The sequence below is a fragment of the Phyllobates terribilis genome, unplaced genomic scaffold, assembly GCF_046119375.1.
Source record: "Phyllobates terribilis strain yellow unplaced genomic scaffold, ASM4611937v1 Scaffold_3640__1_contigs__length_73579, whole genome shotgun sequence".
NCBI classification, from domain to species: Eukaryota; Metazoa; Chordata; class Amphibia; order Anura; family Dendrobatidae; genus Phyllobates; species Phyllobates terribilis.
This window is the reverse complement of record NW_027366393.1, coordinates 47,515-68,929: the sequence shown is the minus strand read 5'-3', so window position 1 is coordinate 68,929 and position 21,415 is coordinate 47,515. Positions and strand designations below refer to the sequence as shown.

The 21,415-nt window shown below is 37.7% G+C and overlaps 1 protein-coding gene across 1 annotated transcript; it reads left to right on the top strand.

The window, feature by feature from the left end:
* The first annotated feature begins 1,383 nt into the window (after positions 1–1,383).
* LOC141248368 (uncharacterized) lies at positions 1,384–4,387 on the top strand. Its single transcript, XM_073669347.1, has 6 exons — positions 1,384–1,931; positions 2,509–2,595; positions 2,696–2,752; positions 3,328–3,566; positions 3,922–4,040; positions 4,358–4,387. The coding sequence occupies exons 1-6, from the start codon at positions 1,384–1,386 to the stop codon at positions 4,385–4,387; spliced, it is 1,080 nt and encodes a 359-aa protein (XP_073525448.1).
* Positions 4,388–21,415: the final 17,028 nt, after the last annotated feature.

The following is a 21,415-nucleotide window of genomic DNA, read 5'->3' as shown; positions in this document are numbered from 1 at the left end:
AGCATGGGCAACAAAATTTTGTAGTTCGCCCCGAAGAGTTTGAATACGATTAAAATTTACCGCAACAAGTTGGTTGTTTTGCTCACAACGAGCAAGTTCCATTCAGAGTTGATGGATTCGAGGTACGTTTTCAACAGAGAAGCGGTGTTTGATATTGTACTATAACAGTTTGATGGTACCGGAGTGTGAAATAGAAGACTAAATAGACGCGTCGATTGATTTTAAGGATCCAGGCAACAAGCATCGCATTGACACTCGTCCAATCTGTGAATCCGGCGTCGGTTGGTAAGGAGGAAACAACCGTCATGTTTATGAAACTGAGCTTTCGCTTGGCACGAAACGTATTTCTAATGTCTTTCTCCCATTCAAAGTAATTACCGCCCTTAAATGTGACTGAGCTTATGGTCATCCCGGGGTGGTAAGACGGATGAAGGTAATACAGAGATGTATGGCCGGGTATCTAGGCCATGAAAAATGAAGGTGATAGGTAAGCCTCAAAAACGAGTACATGGATTGCAGACAATCCAATAGAAGAATAAATTTGTTTGTTATGGAGTTCAAATTTGTTTGTTATGGAGTTCAATCGTGTACGGAGGAAATAGCAAGGGTAGGCAGATTTTTTTTAAGGGTTTGATAGCTCCAATACCATGTTAAGATAGTGATTGGTCCGGTTCCGGAACCGGCGGTTTGCTGGTTCCTGATTTTCAGGAAGCGGAACCGGCTACACCCAGAAACCCTAGGTTCGCCGGTTCCGGAATCCCCGGCACCCATCCGGTTCTGGCGGTTCCGGAACCCCCGGTTCTGGTTCCGAACCTTTACTTTTTTTAAAAATTTATTATTGATTTTTTAATTAATTATTTGTGGAACCGGCGGTTCGGGACCGGAACAGCCGGTTCGCAGTTCCATAAAAACCGGAACCAGACCCTCCCCAGTTCCGGAATTGGCGGTCCGAAAACCGGCGGTTCCGGAACGGTTCGCCGGTTCCGGTTCCAAAAATTCCATCTCTATATTAAGAAAATAATATGGAGAAAAATATTTCTCTGTAATGATGAAAGAATGATTACAATAAGTAGGGACTATACATGCTTGCTCCCTAAGAATAGAATAAACTTAAATCTCTAACTACCAAATATGTACAAGATATCAATAATATCTCCCAATATCTCCTATTATCCTAATATCTCTGAATAAGAAAATAGAGTTGGAGTTGAAAGGAGAAAGAAGGAGATGGGTAGAGAGACAAAGTTGGTAAAGACGGGATAGATTTCATTAGTTCCGAATACCTTTAATTACAATGTTATTATCTATTTATACCATCTAATGTTATACATGACATTTAGTTAATTCATACATATGCAATAAACTTTATATATATGTACAACGATGCAGCTAGGAATGTCTACCACTACCGAAACTCTTTGTGGACAAGCATTCGGGGCTAGACAACACCATATGATGGGTGTTTACTTACAACGCTCATGGATTGTAAACTTAGTTACTGCATCAATTTTGCTTCCTATCTTGATCTTCGCAACCCCGATATACAAGTTGATAGGACAACAAAGCGATATATCAGAAGCCTCTAAGAACATATCCTTGTGGTTCATATCATATACTTATACCCTTGCATTTAGCTTGACAACAAATATCTATTTACAAGCACAGATGAAGAACATGATCAATGTATGGCTTTCATCTGGGTCTATGCTAGTTCATGTGTTCTTGTCGTGGATATTCGTATATAGGCTCAACCTTGGGATCTCCGGTGCAATGGGATCCATGATCATATCTCAATGGGGCTTGGTTTTCAGTGATTGGGTTTACATATTTGGAGGTCGGTGCAAGGAAACATGGAAGGGCTTCTCAACACTTTCTTTTGTTGATCTCGTACCATTAATCAAGCTCTCAATTTCATCAGGATTTATGATTTGGTAAGTGTATTTATATCATTGAGCTAAATATCATCATAAAAACTTACCAAATCACGAATTCTAATGAAACCATCAACCTCATATCCATGTTTTTATAATATTCATGATTTGAAGGGAGGTTCATGATTTGGTAAGATTATCCTTTAGCCTAACATAACATCTTCAAACACTCATGAGAATTACTATACTATGGCATCTTTTATCAAGTATTGGGCTCAGCTGATAGACCTTGTGTTGTGAAAGTTCCACATTCGAACCTCACAATCCAAACAATGAACATAGACTATTAATTTGTAAAGATATAATATTTATTTACGAGCGTATTGAAAAGACAAAATATTGATGAAATAGTGATACGGTAACAATTTTGTAAATGATTAAAAACTACTTATTTTGGAACATGACTTTATACTAAAAAAAATAATACTCTATGTTCATTATCGACAATGAAGTTCAAATATGAAACTTTTGCAACATAAATTTAAGCAAAACTTTGCCGATACTATCTATTTCCAATAAAAAAAACATATTCTCCATTTTCTTTTCTAATGCCTCTTTCTTTTTATTTTTGCATTAGCCTTGAGTTTTGCTATAGCTCTATTCTAGTCCTGATTGCCGGATACTCAAACAATGTTGTAGTTGGACTATCTGCGTTCTCTATATGGTAGAAGTTCTATCGCCCTACATTCTTAATTTTGGTAAATATTTCATAATGGACCTTTATGTTTTACTTACTATATATATGAAATCATATTGGTATTTAGTTTAAACCTTAACGCATGGGAATTTATGGTAGCCCTTGGTCTTTTGGCTGCAACAAGGTACGTGGATTTACAAAATAACTATTCTAATTGCTTACTATTAAAAAGTGGAGATAAAACTTGTCCACTACATTACATCTAGTGATGTATTAATTCTCTTATTGTCAATATATTGGATTTAGTATATAATGTCTCGGTTGTATTGAGCCTATATACGCGCATATGCGCTTATGATGTAAACAACCTAGTTTATTGGGCCCACACGTGCAACTAGCAAGAAATTAGTCATCACTAGTTGACACTTGGACAAACGGGTATGAGTAGATATCTTAATATAATTAAAGTCAAGACTCAGGTAAACATAAAAAAGGAATCCAAGACCGAACCTGCTCTGATACGATAGCCAAGTTTGTGTGCCAATAAATTGAAACACGTGCATCACATACACATATGCATGTATAGGCCCAATGAGTCAAATGAGGTTTTATTATAGATAAAATTGACAATAAAAGAGTAATTCATATGTATATCTAATAAACAAGTTTTCCCTCCACTTTAGATATGACATATTATATTCTCTATCAGTTACCTTCATCCATTTGACACATTGTACTCCTTTTACGTCCTCTTATTAGTGTAAGAATTTCAAATCAACTAGGACGTGGAGATGTGGGGGCTGCAAAGTTTTCACTTAAGGTTATATTGTGCATGGCAGCTTTTCTTGGTCTATTCTTTTGCCTTCTTTGCATCATCTTTGGCCATGCATACCCATATTTGTTCACGAGCGATGTTGAGGTTGCTAAGGCTGCAAGTGGCCTTTCTACTCTACTTGCTCTGACAATGCTTTTAAGCGGTTTCAAAGCAGTATTTGCAGGCAAGTTCATATATATATGAATTAGGTTTGTTGAAATTAGACTTGAAATTGCGAAAGATTCACAACCGAACCTCACTATACAAAGACTGGACATATGGTAATAATTTATGAACCTACTAAAAAATAAAAGTGATGAAAAAGTGATACGGTGACAATTTATAAATAACTATGTTCTCAAATTTGTACTCTATGTTCATGATTTGGATAACGAGATTTGCGTGCGAAAATTTTCATAAAGTAATGTTAGTTTCAGCTGAAACTTTCTCTATATACTAAGGGTGGCTTAGTTTATAGATCTCTCAATTAGTAAAGGATTTTAACACTTAATCATGTGATTATTTTTCATGCTAAACAGGATTAGCGATAGGTTGTGGATCCCAATTCAAGGTTGCTATAGTGAATGCTATCTCCTATTATGTTATTGGCATTCCAATAGGTGGTTTGCTCACTTTCTTAGCTAAACTTGGTATAAAGGTATGTTAACTGAAGTTAGTATGAAACTTTTTTCATTGAATCCATATATCTAAAACTTCATGATATGTAGTTGATGTCCGTAGGAGTAGAATGATGGCTAAGACATTCTACATGGACACACACTTTGTAATTTGGTTGAGATTTTGGTAGTAGCTCGCCAACATTATATATATGTCAAAATATATATGTTTATACACGATCTAATTTCCAAACTACATCTAATTATAAAATATTATGGGTAAGATAAATTATTCTATGATTTTATAATTTGTTGTAATGCGTTTATTATTTCATTTATATGATTTACTTTCTAAAAGAAGAAGCCTTATTGGTACAGTTGGATTTAAAAACCTGCATAAACTTTATTGAGGTTCATTTGCTTAGAGATTATATATAATGTCGGTCTAACAGGGATTATGGATCGGAATGTTGATTGGCATGGTAGTGCAAGTAATCACACTCGTCGTACTAGCATGGAGAATGGATTGGGAGGAAGAGGTGACTTTTTATTATTTATCACATTATAAGCACTTATTAAACCAATTAATGTATTATGATCTTGGACTTTGGTGTAACTACTAGCTTTGTACGTCTTATACGTCAAATATGTAGGTAAAGAAAGCAACTGGACGTCTTGGAAAATTTCTCCATGAATCTCAACGAGAATCAAACCGGAGTTAACTCATATCATATGCTAATTAAACCTTGATAATTTACTTTTAGCTTGTTGTGATTCAGTCACATTTGACTTTAACATGAGTAATGCTACATTAATAACACTCCTAACCTATGTTTGTAGGACATAGACTCTCAATTTACAAATTAAACTCTGTTTCAAGCATAGTTGTAGTAAATGCTTACTCATCTACACAAAAGACAAAATCATCTACCTATCTACAATTATTAGTAATACCAGCAACAGATTCCAGGACAACCACTTCATCTTTCAAGATTTAAAGTGAAAATAAGGGAGTTGACTCTTTCAAGTCAAACCTTGAACCCCATTGTTACTGAATTGATGTTATCTTGAATCTCTTAATGTCTTGGTCTTCAATCACTTATGATATAACCTTACCTCCGATCTAACAATCCTTTTGGAGGTCTTGAAGTGTAATTGAACTCTTGATCACTTAACACATATCCCAAATGCAAGCAAATGGGCTTAGTAAGTATGGCTTTTGTAGACGACCTCATGATTTATTACAAGCCTAAAAATTTACTTTTAGGTTGAGTAAAAAGTGCCTTGATGACTTTGGTGTTGCCTCTGGTCTTTTAACAAATGCAAGGAAAACTAAAGTGTTTTATGCATGGATATCTAAGAATGACAAGAAGAAATGTTATGAGATCTTAGGCTTCGAGCATGGCACTTTCCCCATTAGATATTTTGGGATTCCTCTCCACTATAAAGTTCTCAAGCTTGGTGATTACAACCCTCTTTTTAGCAAGTTTACTGGCATGATAAACAACTGGAGTGTGAGAAGAATCTCTTATGTTGGAAGAGTTCATTTCATCAAGGTTGTCTTGGAGGGTTGATAGGAGCTTATTATATGGTGTTAACTAGCGACTATTAGCTTAGGAATAGTGGTGTTTAGGTGCTTAACGAGTGGTATTCCCGGAATCTAGGTTGGAGTTTACTTATGGATTAGCGGGATGCTCGTAAGCGGTATTTTGTGGTTTTATCATGGAGATCCCGGTTGTGCTCACTTTTAGTGCATTCGGGATGGAGCTAGAGGAAGTATGCCATGCCTACACCGAAGGAGAAGCCGAGAGGCGAAGCCGAGCTGCCTTGACGCTTGTAGAAGACCGAAGACCATCTCAGGAGAAGCTGTCACGACTGAGATGGAGTATCACGACCGAGAGTGAGCCTCAGTTGAAGCTGTCACGACCGAGACAACATGTAGCGATCGCGACTTAGCCTCAGTTGACCTATCACGATCGTGACTCCCTATCACGACCGCTACCGGCCACGGACCTGAGAATAGGAGCATTGTCACGATCGCGACACCCCTGTAACGATCGTGACAACGGAGACGGACGACCCATACTGAAGATTTTATCCGAGATTCTGATTAGTTTTTCCACATCTTTTTAGTTATTTTGATTTATTTTATTTCCCTTTTATTAGATACTATATAAGCCTTTAGAAATTAGGTTAGAAAAGATCATTCATTCATCATTCATCATTCATTCATTATTCTTCAGCCACATTCATTTAGAGAGAACTCAACAGCAGCCACCAAGAAAGCTTCCACCTTTATCATCTTCCCTGGTTTGTTTTCCCATCATTCATCCATATTCTTCAATGCTTTCGATGGCTATGTCTGGCTAAACTCTCTATAGTTCACTCTTAAGGCTGAAGCCATTGTTTTAGGATTTGTTTGTGAGAATTCTTATTTTTTTATCCTAAAGTTAATTTCAGGATTGTTTTATGATCTCTTGTGCTTTATTGACTATTGATTGATCTTGATTTTATCTAGGTTGTAAACTAAGTTGATTAATTATCCATCATATTGCTAGGCTTGATAATTCGATTTGAAAAGTCTTGTCTTTTAGGTAGTAATCAGAATTTGCATAGACTATTTGCGAGTGCTTATTTTGTAGAGATTATAAACCTATGTCGAGTATCAGTTATTTGCCAATGGTATTGCATAGGCCTACTTATCTTTGATCTTTATGCTATTGCGCTTTTGAACCTTGGGATTTCCTTGGTTATTTCTTACAATAAGGGTTTCTAGGACTATTTGGACTAGTTGCTATTTACGAACAAAGAGTAGGACAACGAAATTAACCAATTCGGAATATAAATTAATAGAATTCGATGATCAACATTCTGATTGAACAATGTGTTGATGCTAGATAGAGTGAGCTCCATAGTCATAATCGTTACAGCCCAACATACTTTGCTTTTACTTTTGCTTTTGTTTAGTTACTATAATCACATACCAAAACCCCCATTGTTACTATTCGGTAACACCATAAAAATAAATTAACGTTCTGGCTCTCTTGGGATTCGACCCCTTCTTACCGCTTTACTAGTGGAATTGTTAAGTTGGGTATCTTTGATAGGAACAAAGATCGTTTCGGCCTCATCAAATTTTGGCGCCGTTGCCGGGGAGCCAACTGTTTTAGTTTATTTCTTTTTGTGTTACTATTCTGGTGTGGACCTATCTTATGGTCCATACTCACGCTACTAATTCAGATTTACTTGATTTAAATCCAGAGATAGAGCGGATGCACCTACGCAACTTGCGACAATCTCTACAGAATCTAGTAATCGAATCAATGGCTGCAAGAACGTTGAGAGAGCTTACAAACCCAGATCTGACGCAACAACACCTGGGAGTAACTTTGCCTGCCCTGAATGCTGGCGTTACATTTGAGTTAAAGACCGGTTTCATCAATCTGCTACCAAAGTTCCATGGACTGGTTGGGGAAGACCCGATTATGCATCTAAGTGAGTTTCACGACATCTGCAGCTGCAGCAAGCCGAGTAACTTCACCGACGAGCAGATTAAGATGAGAGCTTTTGGTCTTACGCTAAAAGACAGCGCGCGACAATGGTACTACTTGCTGCCCACCGGAAGTATGGACACTCGGGATAAGCTACACAAAGCCTTCCTTAGTAAGTATTTCCCTTCCAAGAAGGTGGTTGTTTTGAAAAGAGCAATTGCTATGGTGGAGCAACACGATGATGAGTCGTTGTACGACTACGTGGAAAGATTTGCGAGATTATGTGCTAGCTGCCCATTCCATGGGTTTGAGGAGAAAGATTTGGTGACCCACCTTTACAATGGGTTACTCGACAATGAGAGAAGGTTAGTGGACGCTGCATGTAATGGGAGTGTGCTGAATTTGACTCCCGCCGAAGCCAGAGCCCGACTAAATGAGATTGTTGAGGGAACGAGAAGTTTCGGAAGAACGTATACGAGGAAAGGAGCAAACACTGTGAATTCCGGAGAGCCCGGATGGAAGGATGAGATAGCTGAGTTGAAAAGTATGATAAAGAACATTACTTTTGGAAATCAGAAACCGGCGAGACTATGTGGTATTTGCGCGGACGAGAGCCACCCTATCGACATGTGCCCGCAACTCCAGGATCAAACCATTGCTGAAGTGCATGTTGTGGGAGGTTTCGGACCTCCTAGACCTCGGTATGAGAACAACAACAACTACTACAATCAGCGAGAAAAACAACAACTACAATCCGAGAGGCAATGATCACCCTGGTTTTAGGTGGAGCGACCCGGCTGGGGGCAGAATAAACAATACCAATACAATAATCAATACCGTGCTCCATACCCATCGAAATCCGAAGATGCATCGACGAGAGAGATGCTGGAAACGCTGACAAAGCACTTCACGGCACATGTTCAAACCACGGAGGCGAGCATAATGAATTTGGAGAAGCAGGCATCGCAAATGGCGGAGGCAGTCAATAATCTAATGCAGCATATCTCAGGCAAATTACCCTCCCAAACCGAGAGAAATCCTAGAGAAAACGTGAGTTCCATCACGATACGAACACTCGATGTAAAGCTGCAAGAAGAGAGGCTGCAAGAGAAAACGGGAGAGGTTTCATGACCGCGATAGAGTCATCACGATCGCGACCTTGTTCCAGTTGACACATCACGATCACGACAACTTCATCACGACCGAGATGACGGTGATCTGGTTTACGAAAAAAAGTGACGAAACGAATCACGACCGTGACACACCATCACGATCGCGACTAAGCCCTAGTTTACCCCATCTCGATCGCGACCAACCATCACGACCGCGACCAGGTGCTGATGTCCGCAACTACAAGGAGATCTTTGATACGCTGAGTAACTGCAAGGTGAACATCCCTCTACTTGAACTTGTCAAGAGTGTGCCTCGTTATGCTAAACTTTTAAAGGAGCTCTACATTAAGAAGAGAAGCCAGAAGCTGCAAGGAAGGCAGATGGTTCAGGTCAGTGAAAGAGTTTCTGCGGCCATCCAACAAAAGATTGCTACCAAGCGCTCAGATCTAGGGGTGGTGAGTATCCCCCGCGCTATAGGTAAAACTAAAATTGATAGGGCCATGATAGATTTAGGGGCTTCGATTAATGTTTTGCCTTACTCATTATACAAATCATTAGAATTAGGACCTATGAGGGAAACAGGGGTTGTGCTTCAGCTAGCTGACAGGTCTACGGTTTACCCGGAAGGGTTAGTCGAAGATGTGTTGGTTATGGTGGAGGACCTTAAATTCCCTGCGGATTTTTATGTGCTAGATGTGAATCACGATACGCAAGCCGCACCTCTCCTTCTGGGCAGACCCTTCATGCGGACAGCTAAAAAAAATTAGATCTAGATACCGGGGCGCTTACGCTCGAGTTGGACGGGGATGATGTCAATTTTAACATATATGAAACTACGATACAATCCCTGGATGATGGCTCGGTATTATGTATTAATGACGTTAATAAACCTCCCGAGCTATGCTCGAATGTTGTTTTGGGCAGTAGCCCCACCTCTCTATAAAGGGAAAGAAACCTGCTAAAGTTGTTGTGCAGGTTACGAAGAAAGCAAAAACAAAGCCCAAGGGTAAGTCTAAGTGTGGGGAAGGTAAGGAGAAAAAGAAACCCAAGCAAAAATGGGTAGTCAAGGAGGAGAATGGTCTAAGGTTCAAACCTTTCCATCCGTGATTCAAGAAGCTGCTGCTAGATGATGCGATCCGGAAGGGATCAAGTGGACTTGGTTGAACTACTTAGAGCATTACATCGTGCCGCGATGTTAACTAAGGCGTTGCTCGGAAGGCAATCCGAGGGAGTTTTACTAACGTTAAACCCATTATTTTGTTTTGTTCTAATTTTCTTTCTTAGGTAAATGGCGGAGCCAGCACGAGGAGGTCAGCGGAGGAGGCACAAACAGCGATCGCGCACCACAGTTGTTTGTGTCACGATCGTGACACTATGTCACGGTCGTGACGCGGTCGGAATTCACCTCCTTTGTTCACCACGACCGAAACAGATATTCAGCATTCCACGGCTCTTCTTCGTCTTCCCTTTTTATGATGTCCTCTTTTCCTGCATTGAGGACAATGTGCGATTCAAGTGTGGGGAGAGGAGTCGACTAGTCGAGGCGTTTCTTGATGCTGTTTTTGGGTTCTTTTGCTATTTCTACTGATTTACCTTATTTTTTGAGTCATTGCTGAACTATTTTGGTTGTTTTTCTATCGAGTCTGTACGGATATTTCCAGAAACTTTGCTTATTATTATTGTTTAGAAAAATCAGAAAAATCCAGGAGAGTAAAAAAGAGATTGGATCGAAAAGGGGGCTCCAACAAAAATTAAAAAAATTTTAAAAAAAAAGAATAAAAAAAACAGGCAAGTAAAAATGGATTAAAAAGGAAAAGGTGGGTGCCTGAAAAAAAAAGAATAATAAGAAAAAATATATAGTTCCTACCACTTAGAATTTTGGTGAAAACCCGAAAGGGCGCCGGGATTACATTGTTTTGTGATTATTTTATTGATTGCATCTTTTATTGGCGTCGGAGACATGAGAAGGGAGTTGAAGGATTGTCTCGGGTTTTAGGATTCACCAAGGAGGGATAAGAAGTTAGATTTAGCCTTTTATTCTTTGTTATTGAGCTTATTGTTATCCACACTTCGCATGCTCACCCTTTCATTAGTTCATTAGATTTGTTCCACACTTATGGCGGTTGTATTAGATTCTAGGATTAGATTTCTATTTCTTGAAGTTGGATGCATATTGTTGTCGTTGTGCTATGCAAATTTTTTGGATTAGGATTGGTGGTTGTGAGGTATGGATTGTTTATATTGTTTAGTGGTTTAGGACATTTATTGAAGAGGAGGAATAAGAAGTGTATAAGCGAGTGGAAGACTCGATTTTTATCTTTATTATCATGATTTATGTACCCTTACCCTTAGAGGAGATTAGGATGTCCACTTGTGCCTTATTTGCACATCACTTGGTTCAATTTCATTACTGTATGGAGTGGTGACATATGAAGTGGAGACATAAGGAGGGATTTGGGTAGGTCATCTCGGAGAGATAAGAAGATAGATCGGAGTTAGGTTAGTGCTCGTTTTACAGTTGGAGTTTGAAGTATAGTCGCTAGCAGGCTGTCTCTACACTTACTATATACCTTTGTGCTTTTAGCAGGAGTGAGCTTTATTTTGCTTACTCGAGGACGAGAAAGGTTTAAGTGTGGGGAAGTTTGATAGGAGCTTATTATATGGTGTTAACTAGCGACTATTAGCTTAGGAATAGTGGTGTTTAAGTGCTTAACGAGTGGAATTCCCGGAATCTAGGTTTGAGTTTACTTATGGATTAGCGGGATGCTCGTAAGCGGTATTTTGTGGTTTTATCATGGAGATCCCGGTTGTGCTCACTTTTAGTGCATTCGGGATGGAGCTAGAGGAAGTATGCCACGCCTACACCGAAGGAGAAGCCGAGAGGCGAAGCCGAGGTGCCTCGATGCTTGTATAAGATCGAAGACCATCTAAGGAGAAGCTGCCACGACCGAGATGGAGTATCACGACCGAGAGTCAGCCTCAGTTGAAGCTGTCACGACTGAGAAAACATGTAGCGATCGCGACTTACCCTCAGTTGACCTATCACGATCGCGACTCCCTATCACGATCGCTACCGGCCACGGACCTGAGAACTGGAGCATTGTCACGATTGCGACACCCCTGTCCCGATCGTGACAGCGGAGACGGACGGCCCATACTGAAGATTTTATCCGAGATTCTGATTAGTTTTTCCACATCTTTTTAGTTATTTTGATTTATTTTATTTCCCTTTTATTAGATACTATATAAGCCTTTAGAAATTAGGTTAGAAAAGATCTTTCATTCATCATTCATCATTCATTCATCATTCATCATTCATTCATTATTCTTCAGCCACATTCATTTAGAGAGAACTCAACAGCAGCCACCAAGAAAGCTTCCACCTTTATCATCTTCCCTGGTTTGTTTTCCCATCATTCATCCATATTCTTCAATGCTTTCGATGGCTATGTCTGGCTAAACTCTCTATAGCTCACTCTTAAGGCTGAAGCCATTGTTTTAGGATTTGTTTGTGAGAATTCTTATGTTTTTATTCTAAAGTTAATTTCAGGATTGTTTTATGATCTCTTGTGCTTTATTGACTATTGATTGATCTTTATTTTATCTAGGTTGCAAACTAGGTTGATTAATCATCCATCATATTGCTAGGCTTGATAATTTGATTTGAAAAGTCTTGTCTTTTAGGTAGCAATCAGAATTTGCATAGACTATTTGCGAGTGCTTATTTTGTAGAGATTATAAACCTGTGTCGAGTATCGGCTATTTGCCAATGGTATGCATAGGCCTACTTATCTTTGATCTTTATGTTGTTGCGCTTTTGAACCTTGGGATTTCCTTGGTTATTTACAATAAGGGTTTCTAGGACTATTTGGACTAGTTGCTATTTACGAAAAAAGAGTAGGAGAACCAAATTAACCAATTCAGAATATAAATTAATAGAATTTGATGATCAACATTCCGATTGAACAACGTGTTGATGCTAGATAGAGTGAGCTCCAGAATCATAATCGTTACAACCCAACATACTTTGCTTTTACTTTTGCTTGTGTTTAGTTACTATAATCACATACCAAAACCCCCATTGTTACTATTCGGTAACACCATAAGAAATAAATTAACGTTCTGGCTCTCTTGGGATTCGACCCCTTCTAACCGCTTTACTAGTGGAATTGTTAAGTTGGGTATCTTTGATAGGCACAACGACCGTTTCAGCCTCATCAAGGGTGTGTTGAGTTTCTAGATGCAAGTGCTTAGCTTTCCTAAGAAAGTGATAAGGAGAACTGAAGCTCTTTATAGATCCTTTTTCTAGTCTGTCAAAGGAGAGAGTAAAAGATGCTTGGTTGCTTGGAGAAGAATTTGCAAGCCTAATGAAGAAGGATGTTTCTTTTGAAAGAGCTTCTCTCTTGGAATAAAACCCTCTTATTCAAGGATTTTTAGGATGTGTATACTGACAAGAGGAACCTGTCGTTTATCTGGGTTAAACACAACATGATGAAAGGGAAGGATTTCAAGGAAGCTCATATTCATAGAAACTCTACAATGGAATGGAAGCAAATGATCCATGTCAGAGATAGAAGTGCTCATGGCACTGGTAATGATCTTCTTTCGCTAGCCAAGAGAAATGGTAAAATGAATAGTACTAGGTTATATGACAGATTAAGGCAAAGAGGTGCTAATTGTGATTGGGCTGCTATTGTGTGGAATAAGGGTGTCCCTAAGAAATGGGGATTTATTTGTTGGTTGGCCTCTTTAAATAGACTTTCTACGGATAATAAGTTGCGGAGATGGGATATTATACAGAATGCTACTTGTGTTCTGTGTCATGAGAAGGAGGAAACTGATGAGAACTTGTCGGGTGATTGCAAATCTGCGCAAGAGGTCTTTACTTCAGTTTTACAATGGCAAAAGATTGGGATCGGGAAACTTGGTCTGCTTAACTGGTGGGAGTGGTTTGGTCAGGAAACAATGCAAAACAACAACATCTTCTATTGTAAACTAATGGTTGTTACATGTGTAGTATACCACATTTGGCAGATGAGAAATAAAGTGATCGTTGATGGTGTTGCTGTCAATACAGAGCAATGTTCCAAGAATATTATTAAGAGCTGCAAATTTAGAATTGTTCATCAAACAAAATATATAAGTAGAAGTAACCTAACTATGTGGAGAAGGAATCTTGTATAGGTTCTCTCTCTTTTTCCTGTCTTTGATCATTGTACTTGAATCTTGCACTTGTACTTGGATTTTATTTCATGGAATGCAATTATTTACCCTTCGGAAAAAACAAAACACAGGGTCACTCTTGCATAAATGCAATTCTAAAATCTCATCACTTGTTCAATTCATAACACGAGTAAGTATGAACACATTTCCCTTTCAAGGAACAAACATTTGAATATGTTAAATAAAAAATTTAACCTGGTTTTTCACAATCACATAAAAGTTCTCATACGTTATCTATCAATATAGGTGTTAAAACCTAGCACTTCTCATCTATTCATGAAGAGAAACCATGCATATGTTTACATAGCAATTTTCATGGTTCCCATGATCAAATAACCATTATTATATCATACATATCATTCATATGAACAATATCAAACCCATACCAGCTTACATGTACCAAAATCAATAGGATAAAAACATTAAACCATTAGGAAGAAAAACTTCCATTCCCTCTAGAGGTAGTCGTTGTTGGACTTTTGATCTCCAAGATATCATTGGTTTTCATCACGGGTCATTACCATAAACAAGATGTCAAAATATTGATTTTTGATGGTTGTTATCTTGAGTCTCTTCATGTCTTGGTCTTCAATCAGTTATGATGTGACCTTCCTCTGATGTAATGATACTCCTGGAGATCCTAAAGTGGAATTGAACATCATATTCTTATACGGATATAAAAACTACATCTTTGCACCATTTCGACACCGAGTTCTTTCATGTGGATGAAGATGTGGATGATGCACATTCATAGATCAAGTTATGGAAAAAGGTTACCGGATAAAGGCTATAATCACATAAACGCTTTCCAAAATCAATATTTAGCACCTTGTCAAGCCTTAGGGAATCCATGAAATTTGAAGTGAGATAAGATAAACCAAACCGAAACAAATCAAGGCTTTTGATGAGGTCGAAGTCTAGAGTTTGAGTACTAATGGAGTTTTGGCTTCATATCGAAGATCTTATTCGATCCAACCCAACCACTATGTTCCAGAACCTTTTATATAGGATTTAGGAAACTCCCTAATTATAGTTATGGAAGTTATATGGAGATTATGGAAGTTACCAAGAAGTTATAACCGCTATTCATGACGGTTACTTGTCAGGTTACTGACCATGACGGTTAGGGTACAGTTCCTCCCAAAACAATTCTGACGAATCCAACCACTCTTGTTCACAGTACAATTCCTTCTACCCTCCCTCGCAGGTAACCTTATCTTGAAGGGGACTATTTATGCCAACCTTATTGTTGTTGTACGATACTCAAATCCATTTACACAAGTGTGTACTCCACACCCAAACTTATGTTATAACAAAGTGAGCTCTCATAATATTGTATGAATCCCGATCACAGTAAAAAAGCATTGTTCCTTGACATGTAACAAACAACGGATCACCATGGCATCAGTTCATCTTCTTGATGATTAAGGATGGGCATAAATCCAAAACCTGATTGCTCGGACCAAAGACTGAACCAATAAAATCTATGAAATAATGAAGGTATTGTTGTTGAATGGTGACATTGATGTTGAAGTTGTAAATATGTAGAAAATGAAGTGTTGTTTACGGTGTTGATACTTCTAATGATAAAATGTATAATGACTATTAAATCTCTCGGAAATTCTGATAAATGTATAGTGATAAGAGTACCATGACATTACCACCATGATGAAAAGCTAGCTTTGTAAGCTAAGCGGCACAATACAAATCAATGCTAAAATGCTTGAAATTTCATTCATTGTCCACGACCTTCAACATGGTCCATGATTGCACTCGAAAGTACCACCTCTGTTGATTCATCCAAAATTCATCAAAATCAACACCTTTATAAACATAAACGAACAAAACCTTAGTTCTAATACTTGAATAGTCTAAAAATTGCAAGTGTATACATAAGAAAAGTATATGTCCAATAATTGCACTCTCTTTTAGAGGATGCGACCTGTCAGAATTTAGTGAAATGATGATGCCATATCAACTGTTTATCAATTCAGTCTAGTATTATATAGTAGGGCTGGGACTTTGTACCCGAGTAACCGAAGAACCGAACCGAACTATGCATTTCGGTACGGTTCGGTGCGGGTACTGATAATTTATACGTTAAAAAACTACGGTTCGGTTTCTGTAATAAATTTTGGGTTCGGGTACGGGTTTGTATAAAAATAACAGTGAAGAACCGAGGAACCGATTATTAATAACAATTACTTAGTATTTTTATTTATTAATTAAATCAAAGATAGATACACCTCCATAGTTTCTCGGCTTAATCCTTCACATTTGCGTCCGTTATCGTTTCTTGCCTTCCACGACGCCACTTAGCCTTCAGTTCTCCTTCCAAAGCGCTACTTCCACACAAAAAAAACGTCACCCTTCCCTATCATTTCTCACCTTCCTCAATTACAATAATCACTGTCACAACACAAAGATTGTGTTTATCGTATCTAAACCAGTTTCATTGTCATATTTAATATTGTATTTGTCATGTCTGCTAATTAATTATATCAGTTTATATTATTTCGCTCTCATACAATTTTTTACCAAACAATATATTTATTTAGATATTCAAAACTTGTTGGTTAGCTTTATTATATGATGGACCATATACTGAGTCTTCTTAGTAATAAATTATATACAATAATTAGTAACCGAGGAACGGAATAACCGACTTATGGAACCGAATTGTGACATATATGTAAAATTGACGGAACCGAGGAACCGAGTTTAGAACCCAAATAGAGTTCGGGTTTGGGTAATAACGGTTTCTTACTAAAATTTTCAGGAACCGAACCCGAATAAAATAATTTTTTTATTGCGGGTAAGCCAAAAAATTACTAAGAACCGAAGTATCCCAGCCCTATTATATAGTATCATGGGAATGTTCATTTAAATCGTGTTGATATTGAGAGTAGTTGATGTTGATGTTGATGTTGAAATAGTAAACATGAAATAATAAGGGTTTTTGTTTAACGGTGTTTAAATGAGAAATGAAATAACCTTTAAAGAAATAAAATCCCTAGAAATATGGACTGACGGACATATAAACTTATCTCACAAATTAATAATAAATATACATGAGACCCATGCCATTACAAGGAGGAATGCCGACAAACTTAAAATAAATTCTTTCAAATCCATAATACACTACTATAATACAGGCCATATATAAGTAAATTAAGTATGTTCTAATTAATTTGTTCTAGAATTATTCAAAGTATTGCTTTTGTTTACAAATTTTTTATTTTCCTATATTTCATCCAGAAAGTGAGAAAGTGCACGGTACAAGGCTAGATAGGCTTTCTGGTTACATTATATGTGGTATTCCAAATTTGAAAGATAAATAAAAGGAAACCAAGGAATCGTTTCTTCATTTTTTCACTTTCTAGATTCAGTTTAACCTCATGACAACTTATGCTAGATTGATGCTATTAATGGTACTTGGTGTTGTTTGTGAGATGTTGAACTCATAGTTTATGACACCCAATTTAAATAATTTATTTGTCTAAGGTTTTGGTTTTTCTCACATCTTCCGAGTAATCAACCAATCGCGTCGTGAAGCTTGGTTTCTTGCAGAACACAATAAAATGGATGGACGATTTACAGCGTGATACTCTCATCCAAAAAGATAGTAGGAGGGTCTATTCTCGCACATAGGCTATTCTACTTAATATCCTTCTATCAAAAAAATAAACTCATACTGTAGGGATTTAGATGCTTATAAGCGGAATTGAAGGAAACGATTTCCTGACATCTAACGAAGGATCTAATGCATAAACCAATTGGATTCAGATATAGAAGAAATAATACCTCTTGATACGTGAATTTCCGGATGAACGAGAAGATCGAGAGCCGCAAATGAAGCTCCTCTAGTTGGTCCACCCCGAGTAGAAAGATCTGGATCGCCTTCTTCTCAGGTTGTTAGAACGAATAATCAAAGGCTTGTCTTTAGAGAGATAAAACCTTTAGAGCTTTCATTATGTAGAAAATAATGAAGTGATCTCTTTCTCAAAAAAAGGTCAGCCATATTTATAATCCATCAATAGATATATTTAATCTTCTAATTAAATATATTTATACATAGATTTACATATCTTGTATAACTCTTTATAACTTTATATATAGATATATTAATAATAACTCTTTATCATTAATAAGCTCTAAGTCATATCTTGTATAACTTTATATTATATACTTTATATAATCTCTCAAACATTGATCCAGTCCATATACTCTTATGGTGTGACCTCGTAGGACCTAATTATAATAGCAATGAATTTTATAACATAAAATCCATAAATCATAGTTGGCTTCTAGCAAAGCACTATGACTACCTAAAATAATCGGATTATAAATCTTCATTAAATATCCTATTTCATATTTAGTAATTGCACATTTGATTAAAGGACACAATTCCTTCAATCTCCCACTTGTCCTTAAAATAAGTGTGCAATGTTAAAATTCATTTGTCACTTAATGTCTTATTTGACTATATGATGAAACTCATCTTTCCCGCCAAATATGTTTCTTGAACTCTTGAGATCGAACTGTCAATACAGATGATTATTAATAATTCATCTGAGCATGGCCATGCGTTTTTTCAGTTCTCACTCTTCAAGTGGCTGAGACACCATTCATTTCCAAATGTATCATGGTATACACGGAATAGGAGGACATATTCAATCTTGTAAAAATATAGCTCCCACTCAACTTTTTGCAATCCCAATCACTACTTTTATAACTGCCTGTTACGGTCAGCGTTTAGCAGCGTCAAAGACATACCAGCAGCCGAATGAAGACTATATCGTACTCATGTCTAAGGAACTCACTAATCATGAATAATCTTATAACTCTGTAGTAATGTTCCAAAGAATCCTAAGAACGGTCTGCCCAATATGTATCACCATACACATCTATGTAATTGATTAGACATCTCTGTGTCCCTACAACACATGAAACCCGGTGTTGTCAATCAATCTCACAATATGGTCTTAAAATAAGTCATTTGTATCCAAATTAATGACTACGACCACGGACAATTTAATAATTTTGTAATTTCAGTTCACTTAATGGGGCTTCATCCACCAGAACAGTTTTGATGGACCCATTTGTTAACTACAAAATTATTTGGATACTTTATTCAAATCCAAGTAATTTAAATAATAATATGAAAATCGTATATATGAATCAAGCATAAGTGTTTGTAATAACAATAAACAAGTTTTACTTGTTTATCAAAAAATAAATATTTCAAAACAATTCTCCAATGTGTTTGAGCCCTTTGGCCCGAGTGTGACTCTCATGCTTGGGCCTAGGCATGGGCTTGGTTAAAGGATCTGCAATGTTGTCGTATGTGTGCACTTTGCACATCCTCACATCACCTCTATCAACATAGTGTCTGATCATGTGGTACTTTCGTAGGACATGTCTGGATCTAGAACTAGAACTAGGTTCCTTGGCTTGAGCAATGGCACCATTGTTATCACAATAGACGTCAATAGCTCTAGAAATGCTAGGAACAACACCAAGCTCAGCTATAAACTGTCTAATCCAGACAACCTCCTTAGCTGCTTCGCTAGCAGCAATGTACTCTGCTTCCGTTGTAGAATCTGCTATTGTCCCTTGCTTTGAGCTCTTCCGACTGATGGCTCCTCCATTCAAAATGAAGACGTACTCTGACTGAGATTCAAAATCATCTCTATCTGTCTGGAAACTCGCATAAGTATAGCCCTTGACGATTAACTCGTCATCACCTCCATACACCAAAACGTCATCCTTAGTCCTTCTTAAGTACTTTAGAATGTTCTTGGCCGCACACTAATGTGCCTCTCCAGGGTTTGATTGGTATCTGTTGCACATACTTAAAGTGTGCGCAACATCTGGGTCATAGCATACATGATATATCCTATGGCTGAAGCATAAGGAATCTTACTCATTCTCTTAGTTTCACCAAGTGTTTTAGGACACTAGCTTTTGCTGAGATGTAAGCCATGTTGCATAGGAAGAAATCCTTTCTTGGAATTCATCATATTGAATCTAGCAAGGATTTTATCTATATAAGTTCCTTGACTTAGACCAATAAGTCTCCTAGATCGATCTCTATAGATCTTTATGCCTAATATGTACTCCGCCTCTCCTAGATCTTTCATTGAAAAATTCTTCTTAAGCCATTCCTTAACCGTCTCCAGCATAGGAATATCATTTCCAATGAGTAATATGCCATCCACATACAGAACTAGGAAGACCACTTTGCTCCCACTAAACTTCTTGTAAACACAGGGCTCTTCTTCGCATCTGATGAAATCAAACTTTTTGACTACTTCATCAAAACGAAGGTTCCAACTCCTAGATGCTTGCTTAAGTCCATAGATAGACTTATTAAGCTTTCATACTTTTCTAGGATTCTTAGGATCCTCAAAACCTTCTGGTTGCATCATGTATACATTCTCTTCTAAATTTCCATTTAGAAAAGCGGTTTTGACATCCATTTGCCATATCTCATAGTCATAATAAGCGGAAATAGCTAGGATTATCCTAATGGACCTGATCATTACGACCGGTGAGAATGTTTCATCATAGTCAATACCATGAACTTGTCTAAATCCTTTGGCAACTAATCTTGCCTTATAAACAGAAACATTTCCATCCTTGTCTGTCTTAATCTTAAAGACCCATTTATATCCAATGGGTTTCACCCCATCAGGCAAATCTATCAAGTCCTATACTTGATTTTCAGACATGGAGTCCATTTCAGATTTCATGGTTGCAAGCCATTTTTCGGAGCTGGTGTCCGCCATAGCTTGTTTATAGGTGGCAGGCTCATCATTCTCTAAGATTAGAATATCAATGTTAGCAGTCGGGACGAAATCCTCATATCGTCTAGGTTGTCTCCTTAGCCTGTCTGATCTCCAAAGTGGTCCTACAGCTGGAGAGACTTCAGCAGGAGGATTGACCACATCAGTATGTGGTACCTCAGTTGCTTCATCTGCTTGAGGAATTACATCTTGATTTTGGATAGTTTCACCTTGAGAAGGTAATATTCCAAAATCAAGTTCCTCTATGTCATCTTTTATGTTCTCTTGCTGTAGAGTTTGTTGCTCAGCTTGAATCTCATCAAGCTGGACATTTCTCCCACTTGACTTCTTGGAAAAGAAATCATTTTCCAAAAAGGCACCATCCCGAGCAACAAACACTTTGTTCTCAATGGAATTGTAGAAATAATAACCCCTCGTTTCCTTGGGGTAACCTATAAACAAGCATTTGTCTGATTTAGGTGCGAGTTTATCAGATAGTAAACGCTTTACGTAAGCCTCGCATCCCCAGACTTTCAAATGACAAGCTGGGAGGCTTCCCAAACCATATCTCATGTGGTGTCTTGTCAGCTGATCGTGACGGAGTCATGTTTAGTGTGAACGCAACAGTAGTGAGGGAATAACCCCAAAAGGATGTTGGAAGATCAACAAAACTCATCATGGATCGGACCATGCCTAATAATGTCCTGTTTCTCCTTTCAGACACAACATACAGTTGTGGTGTACCTGGTGGAGTGAGTTATGTTATTATACCACAGCTCCTCAAATGATGGTCAAATTCTTG

Coding starts and splice junctions, on each gene's coding strand:
- LOC141248368 (XM_073669347.1), top strand. CDS start 1,384: ATGCAGCTAGGAATGTCTACCACTACCGAAACTCTTTGTGGACAAGCA. Junction 2,596..2,695: donor CTATCTGCGTTCTCTATATG/GTAGAAGTTCTA, acceptor ATTGGTATTTAG/TTTAAACCTTAACGCATGGG. Junction 3,567..3,921: donor TTTCAAAGCAGTATTTGCAG/GCAAGTTCATAT, acceptor CATGCTAAACAG/GATTAGCGATAGGTTGTGGA.